We start from the raw sequence: 20,022 nt of genomic DNA, 5'->3' as shown, positions 1-20,022 counted from the left end.
AAGACAATGACCCTAAGCACACAGCTAAAATAATGAAGGAGTGGCTTCACAACAACTCTGTGACTGTTCTTGAATGGCTCAGCCAGAGCCCTGACTTAAACCCAATTGAGCATCTCTGGAGAGACCTAAAATGGCTGTCCACCAACGTTTACCATTCAACCTGACAGAACTGGAGAGGATCTGCAAGGAGGAATGGCAGAGGATCCCCAAATCCAGGTGTGAAAAACGTGTTGCATCTTTCCCAAGAAGACTCGTGGCTGTATTAGCTCAAAAGGGTGCTTCTACTAAATACTGAGCAAAGGGTCTGAATACTTAGGACCATGTGATATTTCAGTTTTTCTTTTTTAATTAATCTGCAACAATTTCAAAAATTCTTTTTTTGTCTGTCAATATGGGGTGCTGTGTGTACATTAAAGAGGGAAAAAATTAATAATTAATTTAAATGATTTTAGCAAATGGCTGCAATATAACAAAGAGTGAAAAATTGAAGGGGGTCTAAATACTTTCCACTGTGTATATATATATATATATATATATATATATATATATATATATATATATATATATATATATATATATATATATATATATATATATATATATATGAGAGAGAGAGAGAGACCTGTAGGGGGCATTGTAGCACCTCAAACCACAGATACAAGTACGCAGACAGAAGTCCTGGGTTCAAATGAAAGGTTTATAACAACAAATATATTTACAAAGGCTTCTTCTTGATAGTTGCATGAACACAATAAACATTCTTTGTCCTCTTTTTTTCTGTCTTCCGCCACTCCTCCCAGGCGAGCTTTGACCTTCTTCCACCTGACTCCTGCTTGCCTGGGTGAAGCAGTGCGACTCCTTTTATTACAGACCCAGGAGTGTTTCCAATGCTAGGACATGGTCCAGCAGAAACATTTCCTGGTCAGATGGAAATGTGATATAGTAAGATTATTCCTACTTGCGGGACCCCCTAGCGGCAATTATTGAACCCAACAAAGCTGTACTCTGGCACCCAAGTTCCCAGCAGGCCCTGTTGGTAACCAAATAGGACCCAAAGCCCAGAGATGCAGCCATCTGGCATATTGGGGGAGATAGAATTCATATATTGTTTTTCCCTCCCCAGTCCTTCCATTGAGCTGGCCTCCTGGCCTGGTAAAGATCTTCATTCCACCCCTACTGGGACGCCATTGCATGCGTGCCATCCATTACAGCATATATATTTTTATATACATACAGCATATGTTCTGTATATCTACTGTATACTTACAGTAAATTCAGTGACTGCATCAAGACATGAGGCTCTGTGTTAAATGTTTCAAACCAGGCAATGGCATATCTAGTATAATTCAATCAATTGAATCAAAGCTCCCTTCCACTCCCTTCTCTTTAAGTCCCCCAGCACCATTTTCTTTTTTCTTGCTCTGATGCCTTGAGACCATCTCTTAGGCACAGTTCCTCAGCTCCTTCTCTTTTGCATGAAGATTGACAAAACTTCCTTTATTACCAATTTTCCCCATTTTGTTTTGCCTGGTGTTGGCATCACCCACAAAGGGTGATCCTTTGACTTCTTTGGGAACTGTTAGGTCATCTCCCGCCTCCATTTAATTTTCATGAACCTGTCAAAGGGATGACAGAAGGCCCTGAGGTAGGCAGAAAGCTGAAACCTCTTTTAGTGGTCTTCAGTCCCTCGTACTTACCAAGTTTGGTATGAAAGAAAAAGGCCCACCCAATATCTCCTATAATACTTTTCTTATTGGTAGCACAGTACACATTTCAACTACAAAAAGTTTATATAATTACTTTACAGTTGGTTATTTTCACAATATACAGAAATAAATGGTATAAAAACCTTTCTCTTAATTTTGTTATTGTTTTTAGTTAAATGGCAAAAGCAATGTTGTATACTATGTCTGATATGTTTAATGTCTTTTTCAGTTTTCCAATGGTTGCAGTGAGCATTGGTTTTGCTGTGAACAAAGAGGTATAAGATACATTCCGTAAGTTTCTAATTTGATGGCCATCTGAAGTTCAGGGTTCAGATTTGCTCCTCGCCTGTGTGAAACCATTGGATATAATCCACTTTGGGATATTATTTTTTTTTCCTATGTTTGTGAACTAGTGTTACAGTCTAATAAAAAAGGCTTAAAGTATTCTTGTTTTTTAATGTAGATTTTTTGTTTCACTTTGAAAATTTTGAGCCTTAGTTTAGTTTTTTTTCTGTTTGCTAGGTGCGTATACACACATTTCACTCATTTTATTACATTTTTCTTATAGCTTGAATTTGGTGTCATCTACCATTGCCTTGAAGAGAACCTGTACACTGCGAGAAAAGGCCATGGTGCATTCTGCAATGGTCTAAAGCTTCAAGTGTCAAAGGAAACAGGTTTGTTTTAGATATCGAAGGGCAACTCGGGTGGGGATTATTGTTTAGAAGTAAGAAGTCTTACCGTTGTAACTGCACAGTTGTTTCTTTTCAGACTCTTGTAATGCTTTGCTGTCCTAAAAGTTTAAATCGTCTGCTTAAGATGCACATCAGGGAGCATTTCTGTACCCAAACGTCCCAGGGGATTTGGAGCAGCCTTTTAAGTCATGTAGTTGAAACAAATACTTTAAAACTTTAATAATAATACCTTTTGAGTTGTTATAACATTTGGGATAATTTTTTTCTTCATCAAAAAATTTGGCTTACCAGCTTATTATGTTCTTTTTTACCATAGAGACTTCATAAAAGATAAGATCTCTTGGGGTGCGGGTGTGCCTGGTGGTTTTATATATATATATATATATATATAGCTAGCTGTGTAAGCCCGTGCTGTAAAAAGCCCAAGGTCCAAGAAGCCATTGAAATCGTCAGAAAAAAAAATAAAATGTAGAAATGTCAGGTAATTGAAAGGAACTACTCTGGGCATCTCTTTCCTAGGAGGTTTTGTTTTGCCGACCTGCTTGCGTTGCTTGTGCATTAGCCACTAAGCAAGTGACTCTTTCTTTGGAGGTTTCATTTTGTTGATGTGCTGGCCTCGCTTGTATATTGGCGGCGGGAGGAAAAGTAAAAGGGATACACGTTTATATATCTATACTAATAAAAGGCAAAGCCCTCACTGACTGACTGACTGACTGACTGACTGATCACTAATTCTCCAACTTTTGAAGGCTGAAATTTGGCAGGCTCATTCCTTTAGGCTTACTTACAAAAGTTAGGCAGGTTTCATTTCGAAATTCTACGTGTAATGGTCATAACTGGAACCTACTTCTGTACATATATACCGGCCATAGCCGCAGCTCGGTCACAATGTGAGGCGGAGTTACGTCCCTCATCATCACGCCCCCACGTAATTCAGAGCCTGCCCATATAAGGCCGTCCGTTACTGGCAATCCAATAGAAACACTATACCGCTAAATATTCACGGGTGAAGGGCTGTGCTTATGCAGACGAAGATGAGATGGTCAGCGTGGTGTTTGGCACAAACTCAGCGAAACTGTGAGAGAAACTTTTAAGTGCCGGGTCTTAGGTAACATTAAATAAAGGCGTAGACATCGCACGACATAGCACAAGCATAGCTGAGAACCTTCGATGGCATGTACACCAAGCGGCTCACGTGAACTGACTGTGAACGCAGTACGCAGACATAAAGCAACAGCTCCAAAGAGTGCTGAACAAAAAACGCATTACACAATTGAGAAGGCAGCAAAAAAATATGAAGCGAGTGACGCATACAAGCATATTCGTACTGCGGAAACAAAGCACACGGTGGAAAAAGTCAATGTCCAGCTAAAGGAAGACAGTGTAAAAAAAAACCCGTGCATGCAGTGTGTTACGTCTCAGATAAAGAGGAAAACAAGCTGTTTATTGATGCAGTAAGAAAGGAATAGATGAATGAAACCTGTTATCTTTACAATGGTTGACAAACACAAAACATAACAGTCACAAAACAATTACTTCGACAATCATGTTACATTATTTTCAAAATGTTTCCTTTTCTTTTTCATTACTTCTTTAACACACTACTTGTCCGCTGCGAAGCGCTGGTATTTTGCTAGTATATATATACAGTATATATATATATATATGGGCTATATATATATATATATGGGCCCCAAGCTTGGTGCAATGCTTTAGTTACACTTTGTAAGGATTCTGTTAGAACTAGTGGAGATGGCAATAGGTGGCACTGCCCAAAATCAAACAGAGTATTTGAGAGAGAGGCTTAATGGTGGTGTCACTGAGAGCAGTTAAGGGGGGTGTATTAAACTCGGAGTTTGGAACAGGGTTGGTATGGTTTCTGTATTATTTGCACATTTTGGTCTGGGGATGTTGTGTTTGTACTTCCAAGTTGTTGTCTTGGACTACAGCTATTAATTTGCTTAAGGAATTTTTTTTAGCTGTCACGTCTGTATTTGACATGAAGCTTTGCATGTCTTTTGTTATTGTTATGAGAAAAAGAGCTTTATAAGGTATATGGACAAGTTAGATCTTTCCTAGCCAGATGTGTTGAATCGGCTGATTGCTCTCCTACGTTTTGTGGTGTTGTTACATTTCAGACATCACTGCCAGACATAAACATTTGTTGGCTTTAAAGAAGTATGTTATTTGTCAAGTCAGTTATTTCTTCAGGACCATAGTATATATTAATTTGCCACATAAAAGTGAAGTGTTTTTTTGTACATTTTAAAGATTCCCTGTCTATTTTTTCTGTTACTAAATTTTAAATGTTGATGCCCACATGTGAATTGCTGTGTCTGTTCTGTAGACAACTTGGCAATAACAAAATCACACTTAATGACCATTTATTTTCTTTCACTATATGGAAGCTGGGTTGATAATATATACGTGTGCTTCAGTGAGAGAGAATATTCTAAACACCCAGTGGGATGCAAGAGATGGAGAAATGGAATTAGCCACTTTACACCGACTGCTGGTGAGATGCCGCTGAAAAGGACTTTCCGGCTTCTTCAATGGCTGTTCCCAGCTGTTACATCCTTTGGCCTGCTCATGCACTACACCTCACTCCACTCAGCTGGGGTCAGACTCAGCTCTTCTGCCACTCATTCCCCCGGCTCTTCGGTGGCCACCATGCATCAGGTTGACGTGTCTGAAGTGCTGTACAAATGCTGTGTCTGCACGCACCTTCTTCCCACCACCACTCATGGAGTTCCTTCTATGCTGGCTTTTCTAGGTAGTGCAGAGCTGTCATTTCTGCTTCACGGCACCAGGGCCTGCATGAGGTTTACATGGGCTCTCCATGTATTTACATTTTGATTGATAAGTCCTTCCAGTTCTGAGAATTCACCTTGGAGCGATCACTGCCCATAACCAGCCAGTTCAGAGTAAGGCCACATGTATAAAGTTTTTCTTCTCTAATTATCAGACTTAGACAGATTGATTGTTTGTTTAAACAAAGTTTATTTGTCCTCAGGGAAATAAATATTATGCCAAACAATTACACACAAGAATTATTAAACTGAAGGAAAACATCTGACTTGGGTAACAGTGAAAAATAACAGTCCCGGTGAGGCATTAGTCAGGTGTACTGCCATTGGTATTAAGGAGCTCCAGTCGCATTTCTTGACAAACGTATGCTGAAGAATTCATTGACTTTACGTACTCAGTGCCTCACAGTAAGGAGAACATCGGTTTGCATCCCGGGTCCTCCCTTTGTGGAGTTTGTAAAAGCACTTTGAGTAGTGAGAAAAATGGCAAATAAATCTAAAGAGTCATAATTATTAATTTTATTATGTGTCAGAGAGAGGATGTGCAACATTGTTCATAACGGCTGTCAGTTTGGTTTTCATTCTCTCCTCGGCTACTTCCTCCAGGGGGTCCAGAGTTATGTCTCGTAACTGAGACTGCACTTTTTAATTCGGCAGGCCTTGTTGAGTCCTAATGAGTGTTTGCTCACCGCTCTGCCTGAACTCCCATTCCAGTTTCAGATATGGAGTGCACATAGAAAAAGATGTCATTTCAACTTATTTTTTTAACATTTAGAGTTCTGCCAGTCTAACTCAATTATCAAAACATGTTAGTTCTAGGAACATTCAAGGAAAATAAGTTTGTTTTTTTACCACCTTGATTTTTGTTCATGTTTGTTTTAATGTTTCACTAAGGAGCTGGATAAGCTGGGGCAGAAAATGGAAGGATGGAAATTTCATATTCTTTAATGTCCATCTACATTAGGTTTTCCTGGCACTTTTTTTGAACTGACTTACTTACTTTAAAATAATCAAAGTTGTGTTGCTCCATTTACTATATTTATTTTTTCTTTTATTCCAATACAGACCATTGAAGCTGTGCACTAATTTCACATATACAATATGCCTAATTCAAAAATCCTGTGTGAAGGTTAAATTTATTTTTTGAAACTGCTGTAGGGGCCACTTGGCCGTCTGATTTGACTTTTTTGTCTCATGGTGACGGTCACAAATGACTCAGCACATTTAGCTGCCGATTAGGCACCTATGTGACAATTAAATGTGCACTGTCTTCTGCCAGGCAAGCTGCAGAGCTGAAGTGTGTGTGAATGAATTTCAGTGCTATTTGTCACCCTAATGTTAGCGCATTGACACAAAAGACACATTCATGGCGCTAAGCTAAGCTGTGGTGCTGCTTTCATCATTACAGTGCCATTGTAGAACTGCAGCTGAAATGCTAACAAAACACTGGAAAGGCCTCAGAGTCAGCATTGAGCCAGGCTCTATAGCAGGACGCGTATAAATAATATAAGACAACAAGCGTTATATTTGCCTAATCAAAAGCCTAATGTTATCATAACTTTTTCTGCCATATTAAACTACTGAACACCAAAAAAGTCAACACTTACTTAGACTTCCATTTAAAGTGGCCAGTTCCTGGACAGCAAGCTTATTTCTGTTTGTTCTTATAGAAATAAAAGTCACTAATAGGGAGCAGTTAAACACTAGAAATTAGAATTGTAAAGGGAATAATAAATGAGTATGTCATTAATCTGTCAGAGTCCAAGCTAGACACTAAAGAGCGATGATAAGTCAGCAATTTGCCTTTCCCCCCAGTAAAAACTTTTTACATTTCAAAACTGTAAAATACAAAAATGTTATAGTGACAATTTAGTAAAATTGTACATGAAAAGGGCGGCACGGTGGCACAGTGGTATTGCTGCTGCCTCGCAGTTAGGAGACCTCGGGTTCGCTTCCTGCGTGGAGTTTGCATGTTCTCCCTGTGTCTGCGTGGGTTTCCTCCCACAGTCCGAACACATGCAGGTTGGGTGCATTGGCGATCCTAAATTGTCCCTGGTGCGTGGGTGTGTGCCCTGCGGTGGGCTGGCACCCTGCCTGCGGTTTGTTTCCTGCCTTGCGCCCTGTGTTGATTGGGATTGGCTCCAGCAGACCCCCTGTGACCCTGAAGTTAGGATATAGCGGGCTGGATGATGGATGGATGGATGTATATGAAAATTCAGCTATTTGTCACTAAAAGTCATCGATTGCAATGTGTTACAGAATTGTATCACTTTTTGTTTTGATTTTAAACACACAAGGGTGTAATAAAAACAGGGTAGCACAAAGTGCAAAGGAAAAGCGGAGCAAAAGAAAACCCACTGGGCTTTGCTGTCACTGAGCTGCTCTCTGGATGAGAGGTGGGTTTGCTCTTCCACCAAGCGTTCTCTTCCATTTCTCCATCCCTCGTTTAAGACTTTTCTGGCCTGCTGTCCTTGCTTTCAGGGAGCCATCACATCATTTTGTTCCTACCACAAGGCAACTTTATACTTCTTTCTATGGTAGTTTTCGGGTGAGGCCCTGAAAGTACTTCTCGCATCAGGACGACCTATTTTTGGCTAAAGGACGCCATGTTAGTGCATGGGGTGTCCCAGGGCAGCCGAACGTGCTACCGGCCTTTCTTAAAGAAAAGAAACAGGGCTCTGCCCAGTGACTGTGTGTTGCCCTCTAATGCATGGACAGAATTGCCCTTGTCTTCTGGCTGTCGATCCCATCTTCACCTTTAGATGGGCAACGTGGAATCTAAATACCTTCTAGAAAACGTGTAGCCACCTTGATGCCTTCTGCCAGCTCACCATGGATTCGTATCTGTTCAGAAGTCCTAGCATATGCTGGATTTCCTGCTCGCTGATTTCCTACCAGAATTTCTTTTGGTTCTTCTAGGTCACCACTTTCGCTCTAATGCCTATGAACGTTTCAGTTGTGAAGCGTCACCCCCTAGTGGCCCCTGTCTTGCTAGCAGGCACAGGTACTCAGTCCCTGCCACTTTGCTTTACCTCCTTGTTTTCCACAGGACCAATCCCTTCTCTACTAATCTTGATGCAGCCAGTGCCCGCGATGAAGCCATGCCAGCCAGATACCACATCACATAAGACTACTAAATGTTCATGGGTGGGGGTTGATTTGTTTCAATCCTAGTTTTGTTAAACTTGACTTGCTTGTATGGAATATTATTTGATTTTAATAAAATGCTAAAAGAAAAAGAAATAATAAAAACGCTCTTTCAATTAATCTCAGTAGATACTGGTCACAATCTTAGCATGAAGCCCGCTAATACCAGCACTGGGTCATATCCATGTGCAATGAGGTCTGAACAAACTGTAATTATTGAGGTTGCTTGTCTGAATTGTGGAAGGATTGTTTTTTTTAATCTAAGCATCATGATCTGTGGAAACACAACGGCTATTACTAGTGCCTTTCATTGCTTCCACAGACACACAATTTCCAGCCCTCCAAATGAAGACGTCACTCCCCAGCCATCATCTACGTGAAGCTGATCCCAATATTCAGTATAGCGTTCAAACAGGCTCTTCCATAATTCACACCATAATCTTGGATTCTTCTTTCTTTATTATATTTTTTGAAGCCTGGCTAAGTGCAGAATTCCACTGACTGGTTTATTGTTGGGCACGGAATTTGACTAAATAATTCATGACCTGGTTGATATTTCACTTTAAAAATACTGAATTATTGCCTGTGGGAATATTTACTCATATACATTTTGCCTGTTTTTAAATTATACTAGATTTGTCCAAGGCTTTGATTTTAACTGAAATTGGTGCAAAGCGAGACCCAGAAACCCTGAAGATTTTTCTTGGAAACATGGAAAGGTTTCTTAAAGCACATGTTCATGGGTAAGATCAAATTATTAAATTATTATTGGCAACTTAATGTATTTTGCAGTTACTAGTTAATGTATATTTCTGTCGAAATGCGTTGAAGTACACAGCTTATGTGGCACTGTATTTTAACGGTAAGTAAAATTGTGTGTGTGTGTGTGTGTGTAGCATATTCCAAAGACAGCCCTTTTTAGAAATATCGAACAGTTACATTTTTCACCATTTGTAAATATGTTAAATCTTGTCAGACTAACTAATGTGAATTGTCTGTTGTTTTTTTTTAATACTAAGCATCTTTTTGCTCTCCACATCAGTCAGCATAAGCCTTCATCCACACCACCATCCTGTTTATTTCAGCTAACATCTCTACTACAACCTCAGATTCAGTGTGGCATGGTGGCACAGTGGTTAGCACTGCCACCCCACGAATCCAGGAGCCACTCACTGTCTCCGTGTTCATTTTTCTCCAGGTGGTCTAGTTTTTGTGTCATGTCTCTAGAGACCTCCCTGTTTGTGTGACTGCTGACCCTGAGCTGTCCTATTATGATTTTGCTCCTGGCTTCGCACAGTTCTGCCAAGATAGGCCTCAGCCCCTCGTAGTCCTGAATTGTGTTAAGCATGTTGTGTAATAGATGGATACAACAAATGTCATTAGAAAGTGCATTAAAAAGGTGAATTCAGCATAAATATATTTAAATTGGAGCAGCATGGTGGTCACTGAACTCCCTGCATTAATCCAGGATCCCAGGTTTAGGAATCTGTTAGGCTCATGACCGTTTCATTTGACCTCTTTTATTAATACAAAATTAATTATTATTTTTCTGGTTTAATTCTTCTTATGTTGTTTTGGTGCCATCATCACAGTGCCATTTTGTTTACGGGCACCACTATTTTGAGTATTTTTTTCTTTCATTACTGCTTACTAAGGTCACTAATGTTTTGCAGAGTGTGATGTTATCAAGTCGCAGCTTTAAAAGATGGTGGTGTACTTAGAAAGGCGTCCAGACTTTAATGAGCTAGTCTTGTCAAATGCATCATTATGCGACAACATCATCAGGTGTCATTTTAAAAGTGGTATACAGTAGACCCCTGCAAAGTCGCGGTTCAGAGTTTGTGGCCCCAGTCATTCGCACATTTTTCTTTAGAACTTATCTAATAATTGTTAGTGGAAACCGCAAATATCCTCTGCAATTTTGATGGCTTTTTTCATGGCAATACTGTACTGTAGAGAGATCAGGAAGCAACTGTAGAGGAAAACGCGGCTTGGGATGGCAAATGTAGCCAATAGAATTTGAAACTGCAACGCCCAGCAGTCCCTGCAGTGGCTCTGATTGGGGTTGTTGGAGTCAAAGGATGTCGGCGCGGCTTTTAAAAAGGGGACCGGTGACCAAAAGCAAAAAAAAAAAAGCGTTTTTGTAATTTGTGTTTGAAGTTCCTGTCTGTCTGTCTGCCTTCAGTTGGGTCACCTATACTTATTCGTTTTGTCCTGGATCGTTTCGTGCGTCTGGATTGTCTGCCGTCTGCCTGTGTACATGAGGACTGTAAGTGGATTCATGGCCATCCTGCAAAGAAAGTAGCGCTCCTGAACCCATCCACCCGTCTTCACCATTTCAGGAACTACCGGTAGGACTATCTGTACATTCCCATTCAACGTGCGGATCTCTGGACAATCTATTTTCATCATTACATTTTATCCGCTGCCGTTTTTTATGATTTACTGTGTGTTTTGTTTGTGCTTTGTTGTATTTAATGTGTAATCGCTGTAAAGGGAACAGGGGTGGTATCGTTGTTTTCATTACATTCTTTATTTGCTGTTTGATTACCAGTTTGCGTTGTTTTTGTGTCTGTTTGTGAGTGCGCACAGGTTGAGCCAAGGCTGGGTGCGTCCCTGGAATCTCCACCAAAAAAATAAATAAATTGTTGTCTTCTCGACGGCGTGAGTCTTAGCGGCACCATACCGCTACAGCGTTATTCATTTCTCCTTGCTGCTGATTGACTGTGATGCATCTCCAGCTGAGCGTTCTTGTGTTTTCCGTTTTGTTCCTCTTAACCCTTAAACTGCCACACCCGCCTATAGTCGTTTCCCAGTGCCATTTGCAAGCACGCAGGAGCTGATCAGTCAGTGGCGTACATTCATTGAGCAGCCAGCTAATGACCACTGCCAGCCCCTTGTGAGCAGGGGGGCTGAACGCACCCCTAGAAGACATGGACGCTCCTCAAAAACCCCTCTTAAAAAAACGCCGGTAGACTACCTTCACATTGCTCCCTTACTTGCGGCTGCTGTGTCGCCAGCGTGCCGCCAGTTCAAGCGCAGTTGGCTCAGTGATTTACTGAGTTTCATCCACGGCATCAGTTGCACTGTGTACATATTGTTTCAGTAGTTTTTTTTTAGTTAGTTTTTACAGTTCATTAGCAGTGTGTAAAATGATTACTGTTGCAGTAATTGTGATGCTTTTTGCATGAAGAAAAAGTGTTCCATTAAAATTCCACTTTTTCTTTGTGAATTGTGACGTTTACATAAAGTGTAGCAAAAAAGTATTTGGTTTTCAGGGATGTATTAACCCCGAAGTATGTGGCAGTTTAAGAGTTAAAGCCCCAAGATGCTGCTGAAAGGCCCTGCACCTTCTAAGGCTTCTGGCAATGAAAACGCACTTGCATGAATTACAGTACAAATAGCGGTAACATCGGTATTTTACATTCTAGCACTGCAGGATCATAGCAGTACAGTATTGTGCAGTTTACGGGTTTACCTTTACATTCTTTTTTTTTAGTTAATGTATTAAGCTGAGTTTGAAATTAAATTAAAGTGTTTTGGGGACATATTTAGGGTTTAAACTATAAAAATAGCCATTTTTTTAACCACATCCAAAATTCGTGTTTTTTCACAATTTGCGGGTGCTCTAGGAATGTAACCCCCACAAATTTTGGGGGTGTACTGTACAAGGTTTGACCTAAAACAGAAATGTACCAAATCGAATTTTGTTTAGTGTTAGACAGATTCTGGATAGCATTAGGACTTTAGCTCCATACCACTCGACTTTTAATTCCATTTTGTGTTTTTGTATGAAACTGTTTGTCTCCTGACCACTAATATGCTGAATTAAATTTGTAATTTTTTCCAACTGTTCCTTAGCCTTTAAAAATTGTCTTTTTTGAAGGTTTTTAAGAAATCAATTGGCAATATTTGTTTTTCATTCCAATGTGTTTTTACCTGTGTTAAATATAATTCATGTTTTCCCCAGCCCTATTTCGTTTTCCTCATAGATTAAGCCATTCTAGAACAGCTTTGTTGATGGTTGCTATGCCAAGGCTTAATAACTGGGAGTGTGTGACACGTGACGTTATTACTGTGACAGTGTTATACTCATCCTGGTTGTCCAAGATTTGAATTCGCAAACAATTTGTTTTCTGCCCATTAAATGTTGTACTAGAGTGTTGTACCGTGTTAGCCATTATGAATGTAGTGAGAAGTCAAGCAAAATGACACCTTTTACTGGCTAACTATAAAGATCACAATATGCAAGCTTTCAAGGCAACTCAGGCCCCTTCTTCAGGCAAGATGTAATCATCTGAGTTGACTCAAAAGCTTGCATATTGTCATCTTTTTAGTTAGCCAATGAAAGGTGTCGTTTTGCTTGACTTCTCACTATGCCCATTAAATGTAAATTTTGTCTTTTATGTTTTTGTTTTGTTCTGTTCTGGTTACCAGCACCCTCTTTTTGGTTACCACTCTGTCCTTTGACCGTGTCTCTGACTACTTGCCCTGTTCTTTGTTTATTTTATTTTTTATTGGTCTACCTGGTTACGACTCCTGCTTGAATTCTCATCTTTAGAACAGAAAGCCTTTATTGTCACTGTAAAAAAAAAATTACAATGAAATTACAAGTGCCACTCCAGCTAGGTACATAAAAAGGTAACACTGCTTTTGTCAAAAAAACCAAAAAACTACAACACATAATACACACAAGAAAGAGGAGAGGAGAGGATGAGTGCATGCACTGATACAACGCATTGCCGCACCACCTCAGGATCCCAGATTAGGACCCGAGCACAGCCGTGCAATAAATGACACCTCAGCACCACACTAGTCTGAATGGAGGAGAACAGAAGAAGAACAACAGAAAAATAATAAAATTAAAAAAAAGTGTTATTGCACTAAAGAATATTGCACATTTAGCCCAGTTTATAGATAACAGTATATTGTATGTAAAATATATATTTAAAAAGAAATGAGATAAAAAAAATATAACCAGTAGTAATAAAGAGGTCGAGAACATGCGCTGATACCCACCACACGCTTGGGACTCGAGTGCAACAGGTGACACCTCGGCACCACTCTGGAACAGTGTGGTGGTTTTTATGGTGGCTGGAGTGCCCCCAAGTCTTCTCGGTAGCTGCAGGACCTGCTTGCAGGGATGGACGCAGATTGTCATACCAGGATGAAGCAATTACAGGTTAAGGACATGTCAAGGGTCTGACACAGTAGAGTCACTTCTGGCGTTTAGGGGATTTGAACCGGCAACCTTACGATTGTCAGCGCAGATCCCTAGCCTCAGAGCCACCACATACAATAAAATAATAAATAATGCCATTAACGGGGGAGTAGCTGCACGAGGGCAGCAGCAGCATGTATTTCCCAGCACTGACCAAAAATTGTTTAACCCGCTTTGATTTGCTTATTTTTGTTCATTGCATTTATGGCCATTGGAAGGAGATTGTTTCTGAATCTGTTGGTCCATATTATCAAAGATCTATAACACCAACTAGAGGGCAACAGTTCAAACAGGTGGTGACCAAGATGTGAAGGATCCTTAATGATATTTGTGGCTCTGGTTAGACAGCAGAAGTGGGCAATGTCTTCCAGGGAGGGCAGACTGCAGCCTGTGATTCTTTATGCTATGTTTATGACTCTCTGGAGAGCCTTCTTGTCGTGTATCCTGCGCACCCCACTGTGACACAGTATCCCAAGATGCTCTCGATGGTTGAACAATAAAAAGCCTGTAATAGTTTTTGCTCCAAGTTGTTTTTCCTTAGCACTCTTGAAAAATACAGTCCCTGTTGTGGTGTTTTCAGACCAGAAAATGTTCTCAGAGATGTGGGTTCCCAGGAGTTTGAAAGTGTGCACACTATCCAGATGGTCTCCATTGATGTAGAGAGGAACCAGTTCTGTGCTGTGCTTTCTGAAGTCCAGAATGAGTTCCTTGGTTTTTGTGGTGATCAGTTAGTATCTCGAAATCCTCATCTCCGTAGGCCGAGTCATCTCCTTCTAATATGAGCTCTGTTACACTACTGTCATCTGCAAAATTAATGATAGTATTTCTGGGATGGGTAGGGGTGCAGTCTTATGTGTACAGAGCGTAAAGTAGTGGGCTCAACACACAGCCTTGTTGGAGATCCTGTGCTGAGCAAAAGTGAAAACGAGAGATGATTGCAGAGTTTAACCCTTTATGGACGGTTTGTGAGAATGGCCTTTATCCAGGAGCAGGAGGCGATGCCCAAATCTGTCAGCTTGCTTACCAATATATCAGGTATTGTTGTATTAAATGCTGAACTGTAGCCTATGAAGAGCAGCCTTTACATAGCTCCCTCTTTGATCTACATGGCTCAGCGCAGTATGTAGAGTGGTAGCAATGGCATCTTCAGTGGACCTGTTTGATCAGTAAGTGGGTGCAAAGCAGGATGTAATGTGCTGTAAGACCAATTTGTCGAAGCACTTCATTACTACCAGCGTGAGGTCAACCGGTCTATAATCACTTAACACTAGAATTACCAGAGCCTACGAAAAAATTTGTAAATCTGTCCCACCTTAAATCGCTTCTTAAAATCGTTCACAGCTCTCCACCAGCGTCTTTTGTCATCTAAATGTGCTGATAAAAATCAGGCTGCAAGCAGCTGGCTATTCCATCTCCCCACCATCTTAGAACGTGCACACACTTCTCCCAGCTCATGCCTTGATTGATTTTCTGGGAGTGAAGTGGAGTTTTAGAGTGGAAATAATAGATCGTTGTTTGGAACACACGCATTTCATGCCTGTTCCGTTCCTACAGTAATCTGTGTCAACACATTGTTAAAACAGAAAAGTTTTTTATATTCTACTAGTAGATGACAAAATGTAGGCATAAACTATATAATGTATGAAGCCTGAAGTATCCAAGAAATACTTTCACAAAAGATGAAGAAAAGAAGAAATCTAACACAACAATTCAAAAATATAACTGCAGAAACTAAAAGACGCCTTAACATGCGACATTGACACCTGTTTGTTATGACTGTCTCCGTGGCGCAATAGAATCAGCTGCCGACTGGGAATCAAAAGGTTGCGAGTTCGATCCTGCACCACTCCGTTTTGAGAAGTAAACTGCTCTTAGTCTTACTATTTTAGAATAAAAGCCTACATTTGATTTCAGTCTGTAACAGTCGGTGTAATTTATGATATTTGTAAAGGTTAGCTTTGGTTTTTTTTTTTAGTCAGTTTTATTATCTTAGCCGCGTTCACGAGCCCAAACACACCCCACGCCCGCATCTGACACTGCTGTTTTCACATAGACGTGCTGTAACAGAGGTAAACTCAGCTCCCTTCTACATCGGAGCAAGAATGCACATACCATTGCTTGCATACTAAAGTGTCAGCAGGCAATTTTCGTGGCATTACACACATTTTTGAGCATGCCCTCTGCACACTACTTGTGACTTTAGGCTTTAGGAAGTAAGTAAATAAATAAAGGTAAATCGTGGGATGGATTTACAAGTTTTTTCGTAGGCTCTGGTAATTCTATTGTTAAGCTGTCTTTGGCTATTTTGATGACGATTGATGATTTTAGACAAGGTGGAATATTGGCTGATGTAAGAGAAAGATTAAAAATCTACGTGAAGACCCTGGCAAGTGTGGCAGCACATGCTTTGAGTATCTTCCCAGATACTCCATCAGGGTCATTGGCATTCTTTGGGTTCCCCGTCCTGAGCAGTCGTTTCACCTCGTTCTTGCAGAGTGAGCATGTGGGTGGGTGCTGTGGGCTGGTGTTATCAGTGTGGTCACGCTGGACCTTATCACCTCCAACCCGGCAAAGAAATGGTTCAGTTCCTCTGTCAGCGAGGTATTTGAGCTGACAGACTTGTGGTTGCTGCCCTTGTAGTTTGTAATGAGTTGAATTCCTTGCCCACACTCGCCATGTATTTTCCTCTTATGGGCCTCTTTGATAACTCTCCTCAGGTCAGCTCTGGCTGTCACTTGACCTGAAGGTGGTGTTGTGTTTTTTGAGTAGTATCTGTACTTCTTTTGTCATCCAGGGTTTCTGATTTGGAAACTCACTGATCCTCTTTGTGACAGTGACATTATCAGCACAGCCCTTGATGTAGAACAGAACAGTTTCTGTATATTCCCCTAAGTCTTGTTGTTCGAACACATCCCAGTCACTCTGTGCTAAACAGTCATGAAGCTGAGAGGCAGCGGTCTTTGTAACTGGTTTTGTCCTTCTCCTGAGGGATATGTATGATGGAATGAGGAGCAATACAAGATGATCTGACTGACCTAAGTGCAGGAGGGGTGTGGTTGTAGAAGTGTGTTTTATATTTGAATACACACAATCAAGCGTATCTTCCCCTCTGGTGGAGCACTCCACATACTGAGTGAAATGAGGAAGTACACTCTTTTGATTAAAGTCCCCAGCAACGATATGTGCTCCATCGGGAGAAGCCTGCTGCTGTTTGTTTACTTTAGTATAAAGGATGTTAAGAGCCGTACTAATGTTTGCATCCAGTGGAATATAAACAGCAGTCACAATAACCACAGTTACCTCCCTTGGTAAAAAGGATGGTTTGCAAATGACTGACAGAACTTCTGTGTCAGGAGAACAATATCTGCTTGTAACTGTTAATACACCAGTCGTTGTGCATATAAATGAATAAACCACCCCATCTGTTCTTACCTGAGTTTTTGTTCTTGTCCTGTCGGTGGAATGTGCGGTCCGCCAGTTGTATTGAAGCATCACGGATTTGCGGGTGAAGCCAAGTCTCCTTAATGATCATCACGAAACCATTTGCAGCAATCTGTAGGTCCAACTCATCCATTTTATAAGTAATCAATCTGACGTTGGTGAGAAGCATGCTAGGTAACAGAGGTTTGTCAGGTTGTTTTGGACCCGATCGTCGTCCCCACTTCTGTATCTTCTCCCTCTGAATGGCGTCCCTGGTGTTCTCGCTATATCTTCCAGTGGTTTATAGTGTTTAATTTATACTGTAATCCAATGTCGATTAAATCCTGATGGCTATATGCAAAGTGTGTTTGACATAAATGGACAATCAAAAACGAGGGTCAAACAAACAAAAGCACCAGACTGGAAAGAACTTGTTGCAGAAGGTTCTGGCACATTTAAACTTCATTCTAGGCAAAGTATTGTCATATATCTGTTATGAATATTACTTTTTTGACCTGTTCAGAAATTTCATTTCATGTATTACTCTTTATTTTGTCTGATACAGTACTTTATTTTTTTTATCGTCATGATGGTGACACTACTCTGTTGCCATTTTGGGACAGTGAATGATCGCATGTTTCTACTACACCCTCAAATAGTGACATGCTTACGTGTGATTTTCCAACCATGGCCATGCCGTGTGCCGTGACGTTGTTGGCTTTTATCGCCTGAATTGTGTTGCCTGACATCATCATGTGGTAGGTATTTAAGATGGCCATAGATGGAAACCTCTCTTGTTTAGTAATTTAATTTAGAAATGAAAAGAAAAAAAGCGATTTTAGGTAGCTAGAATTTTTGCTTTCATTTTTTGACTTGTGATTTTTGAACTGTTGTGTTCCTTCCAGTTTAGATCTTTGGCTCTTTAAATATTTCTTTTGTTAATCTCGTTGTACTAGTACCAGTTCTCCGTTCTTAGTTTTTGTGTCTCATTACATTATCATACCATACTAGATAAACAAAAATCCGATAAATATCAAAGTAAACCAGCAAAAGAATGCCGAGTTTAATTTGGGAGGAAAATGATCCTTATCTTAGCGTTATTTATGATCTACAAAGATGCACGTTTATTAACAGTGATTATTTTAAGTTTTTTTTTTTTAAGATATTATTTTAGGTCCATGTTGGAAAATAATTATGATAATTAATTAAAAACTAAAACGAGAAGTTGAAATTGGTGATGGCATTTCTTTCCCATTAGTGGTTCACTTTGTTAGTCACAGGTGCTCCTCCACCTTTGCTGGACTCTTTGTTTTTTATTTCATCACATAGACATCTGGCATGCATGGCTTCTTGATTTTTGTTTAGCTCGCGACATCCTGCTTCACCCTGCTGCCTCATACATCCACCATCCAAGGTTGGCCCATCTACCATCTGTGTGGACTCTGCAAGCTCCCTCCATATCTGGGTGGGCTTTCCTCCTGTATCCCTAAACGTGTGCCGGTTAACTTCATTGAGAACTCTGAATTGTCAAAGTGAGAGTGTGCACAGGAGTGAGTTTTGAGATAGCTCTGGACAGAGTTTCGGTCTATTTGCTAGATTAAACACTTCTTTACATAAAGAGTTGTGGGACTCTGGAGCAAACTACCAAGTGACGTAGGCGAAGTAGAAACCTTTAAGAAGTATTTGGACTAGATACTGGGAGAGCTTAGCTATTAACTCAAGAAATGAGCTTGATGGGCTGAATGGTCACCTCGCATTTGTCAAGTATGTTATATTCTTCTGTTGAATGTGAGTGATTTGAAATTGATTAATATTTGTACACTAGAAAGCACTTCCAATACTGAAGTAGGGAGATGGCAGTGACTCGTCAGAGTTAAGTTCATATATCACTAGCCCTGCTTTAACTACAAATTTCAATCTGTCCTCAGCATTCGAGTGATCGGCAGTGCAACCTTAGCTCTTTGCCAGATAGCAGCAGGGGCTGCAGAAGCGTATTACCAGTTTGGACTCCACTGCTGGGACATCGCAGCAGCAGCGGTCATCATCAGGGAAGCTGGTGGAAATGTGATCGATACATCAGGTGGGGAGAATCGGAATCAAACACCATCCTGTCTCGTGATTAAAGCATATGTAACATCTTTTCTCGCATTGCATGGCTTCATGGAGTCATTTTATTATAGTAGATAGACATATATCAACAAACTGGAAAATTATTTGATAACATTTACCAGTAGGGCAGTGCATTTCAGAGGTTTGCTGTTTTTGGAGGTGAATGCAGAGAGAACTCAAATTTCCTTGTGTTTCCTGTTTTTGTAGGTGGGCCGCTGGACCTGATGTCTCGCAGGGTAGTGGCAGCGGGAACTCAGGAGATAGCCAATCACATTGCACAAATGCTCGAGACAATAACCTATGAACGAGACGATTATAATGCAAACAACCTTTAGAAAATGGAGACCAAGAACACAAAATGGATTCCTATATATAAATTATTAGAAATATATTCAGCACTGACCTGTAATAATATTTATTGTATTTCTAGTGGAGAAGTCTAAGATATTATTTGGTACAGACCTTCCTAAACAATCATATGCCACTGATGTTTATGTTTTTTTTTTGTTTTTTTTTACCTATTCTACATATTTTCTAGAAATGCCCATTACATTAAAGAAACAAAAAGTATTAAGTGACCAACTTTTTAAATGTTGCTTGAAATTGTACATCTTAATTTTCATATATTTTTCCTTTTGCCATTTTTTTCCTTAAATACAGTCACAATATTTTTTACTCTTGAATAAAAGTCACCGTTTTAGCCTACAAAAAAAAAAAATGAAGTTGAATTTTTCAGTATGAGAAACATATGACACGTGTCTGTAATAAGGGTCCTGGCTTAAACAGGTAAGTGTTTTCACGTAGTTTTACATAATCTTCATTAATTTAATGGATGTACGTCATTCTCCTGCATTATAATAGTAATCATTATATGTGGTGTCTCTCCAGATGATGGGAACAAGATACAAAAAAAAATA

General features: G+C 40.1%; 1 protein-coding gene across 1 annotated transcript in view; it reads left to right on the top strand.

Moving 5' to 3' along the window:
* Nucleotides 1–19,729, top strand: part of impa2 (inositol monophosphatase 2) — a 31,516-nt gene extending 11,787 nt beyond the window's left edge. Inside the window, exons 4-8 of the mRNA XM_039754750.1 lie at nt 1,936–1,981; nt 2,275–2,383; nt 8,990–9,098; nt 18,925–19,076; nt 19,313–19,729. Of these exons, the coding sequence (XP_039610684.1) occupies nt 1,936–1,981; nt 2,275–2,383; nt 8,990–9,098; nt 18,925–19,076; nt 19,313–19,440 (544 nt within the window). The 3' untranslated portion in view covers nt 19,441–19,729. The remainder of the gene's footprint in view (nt 1–1,935; nt 1,982–2,274; nt 2,384–8,989; nt 9,099–18,924; nt 19,077–19,312) is intronic.
* The last annotated feature ends 293 nt before the right edge of the window (nt 19,730–20,022 follow it).

The sequence above is a fragment of the Polypterus senegalus genome, chromosome 5 (genome assembly GCF_016835505.1).
Source record: "Polypterus senegalus isolate Bchr_013 chromosome 5, ASM1683550v1, whole genome shotgun sequence".
Taxonomy (NCBI): domain Eukaryota; kingdom Metazoa; phylum Chordata; class Cladistia; order Polypteriformes; family Polypteridae; genus Polypterus; species Polypterus senegalus.
This window is presented reverse-complemented; position numbering and strand designations above follow the sequence as displayed.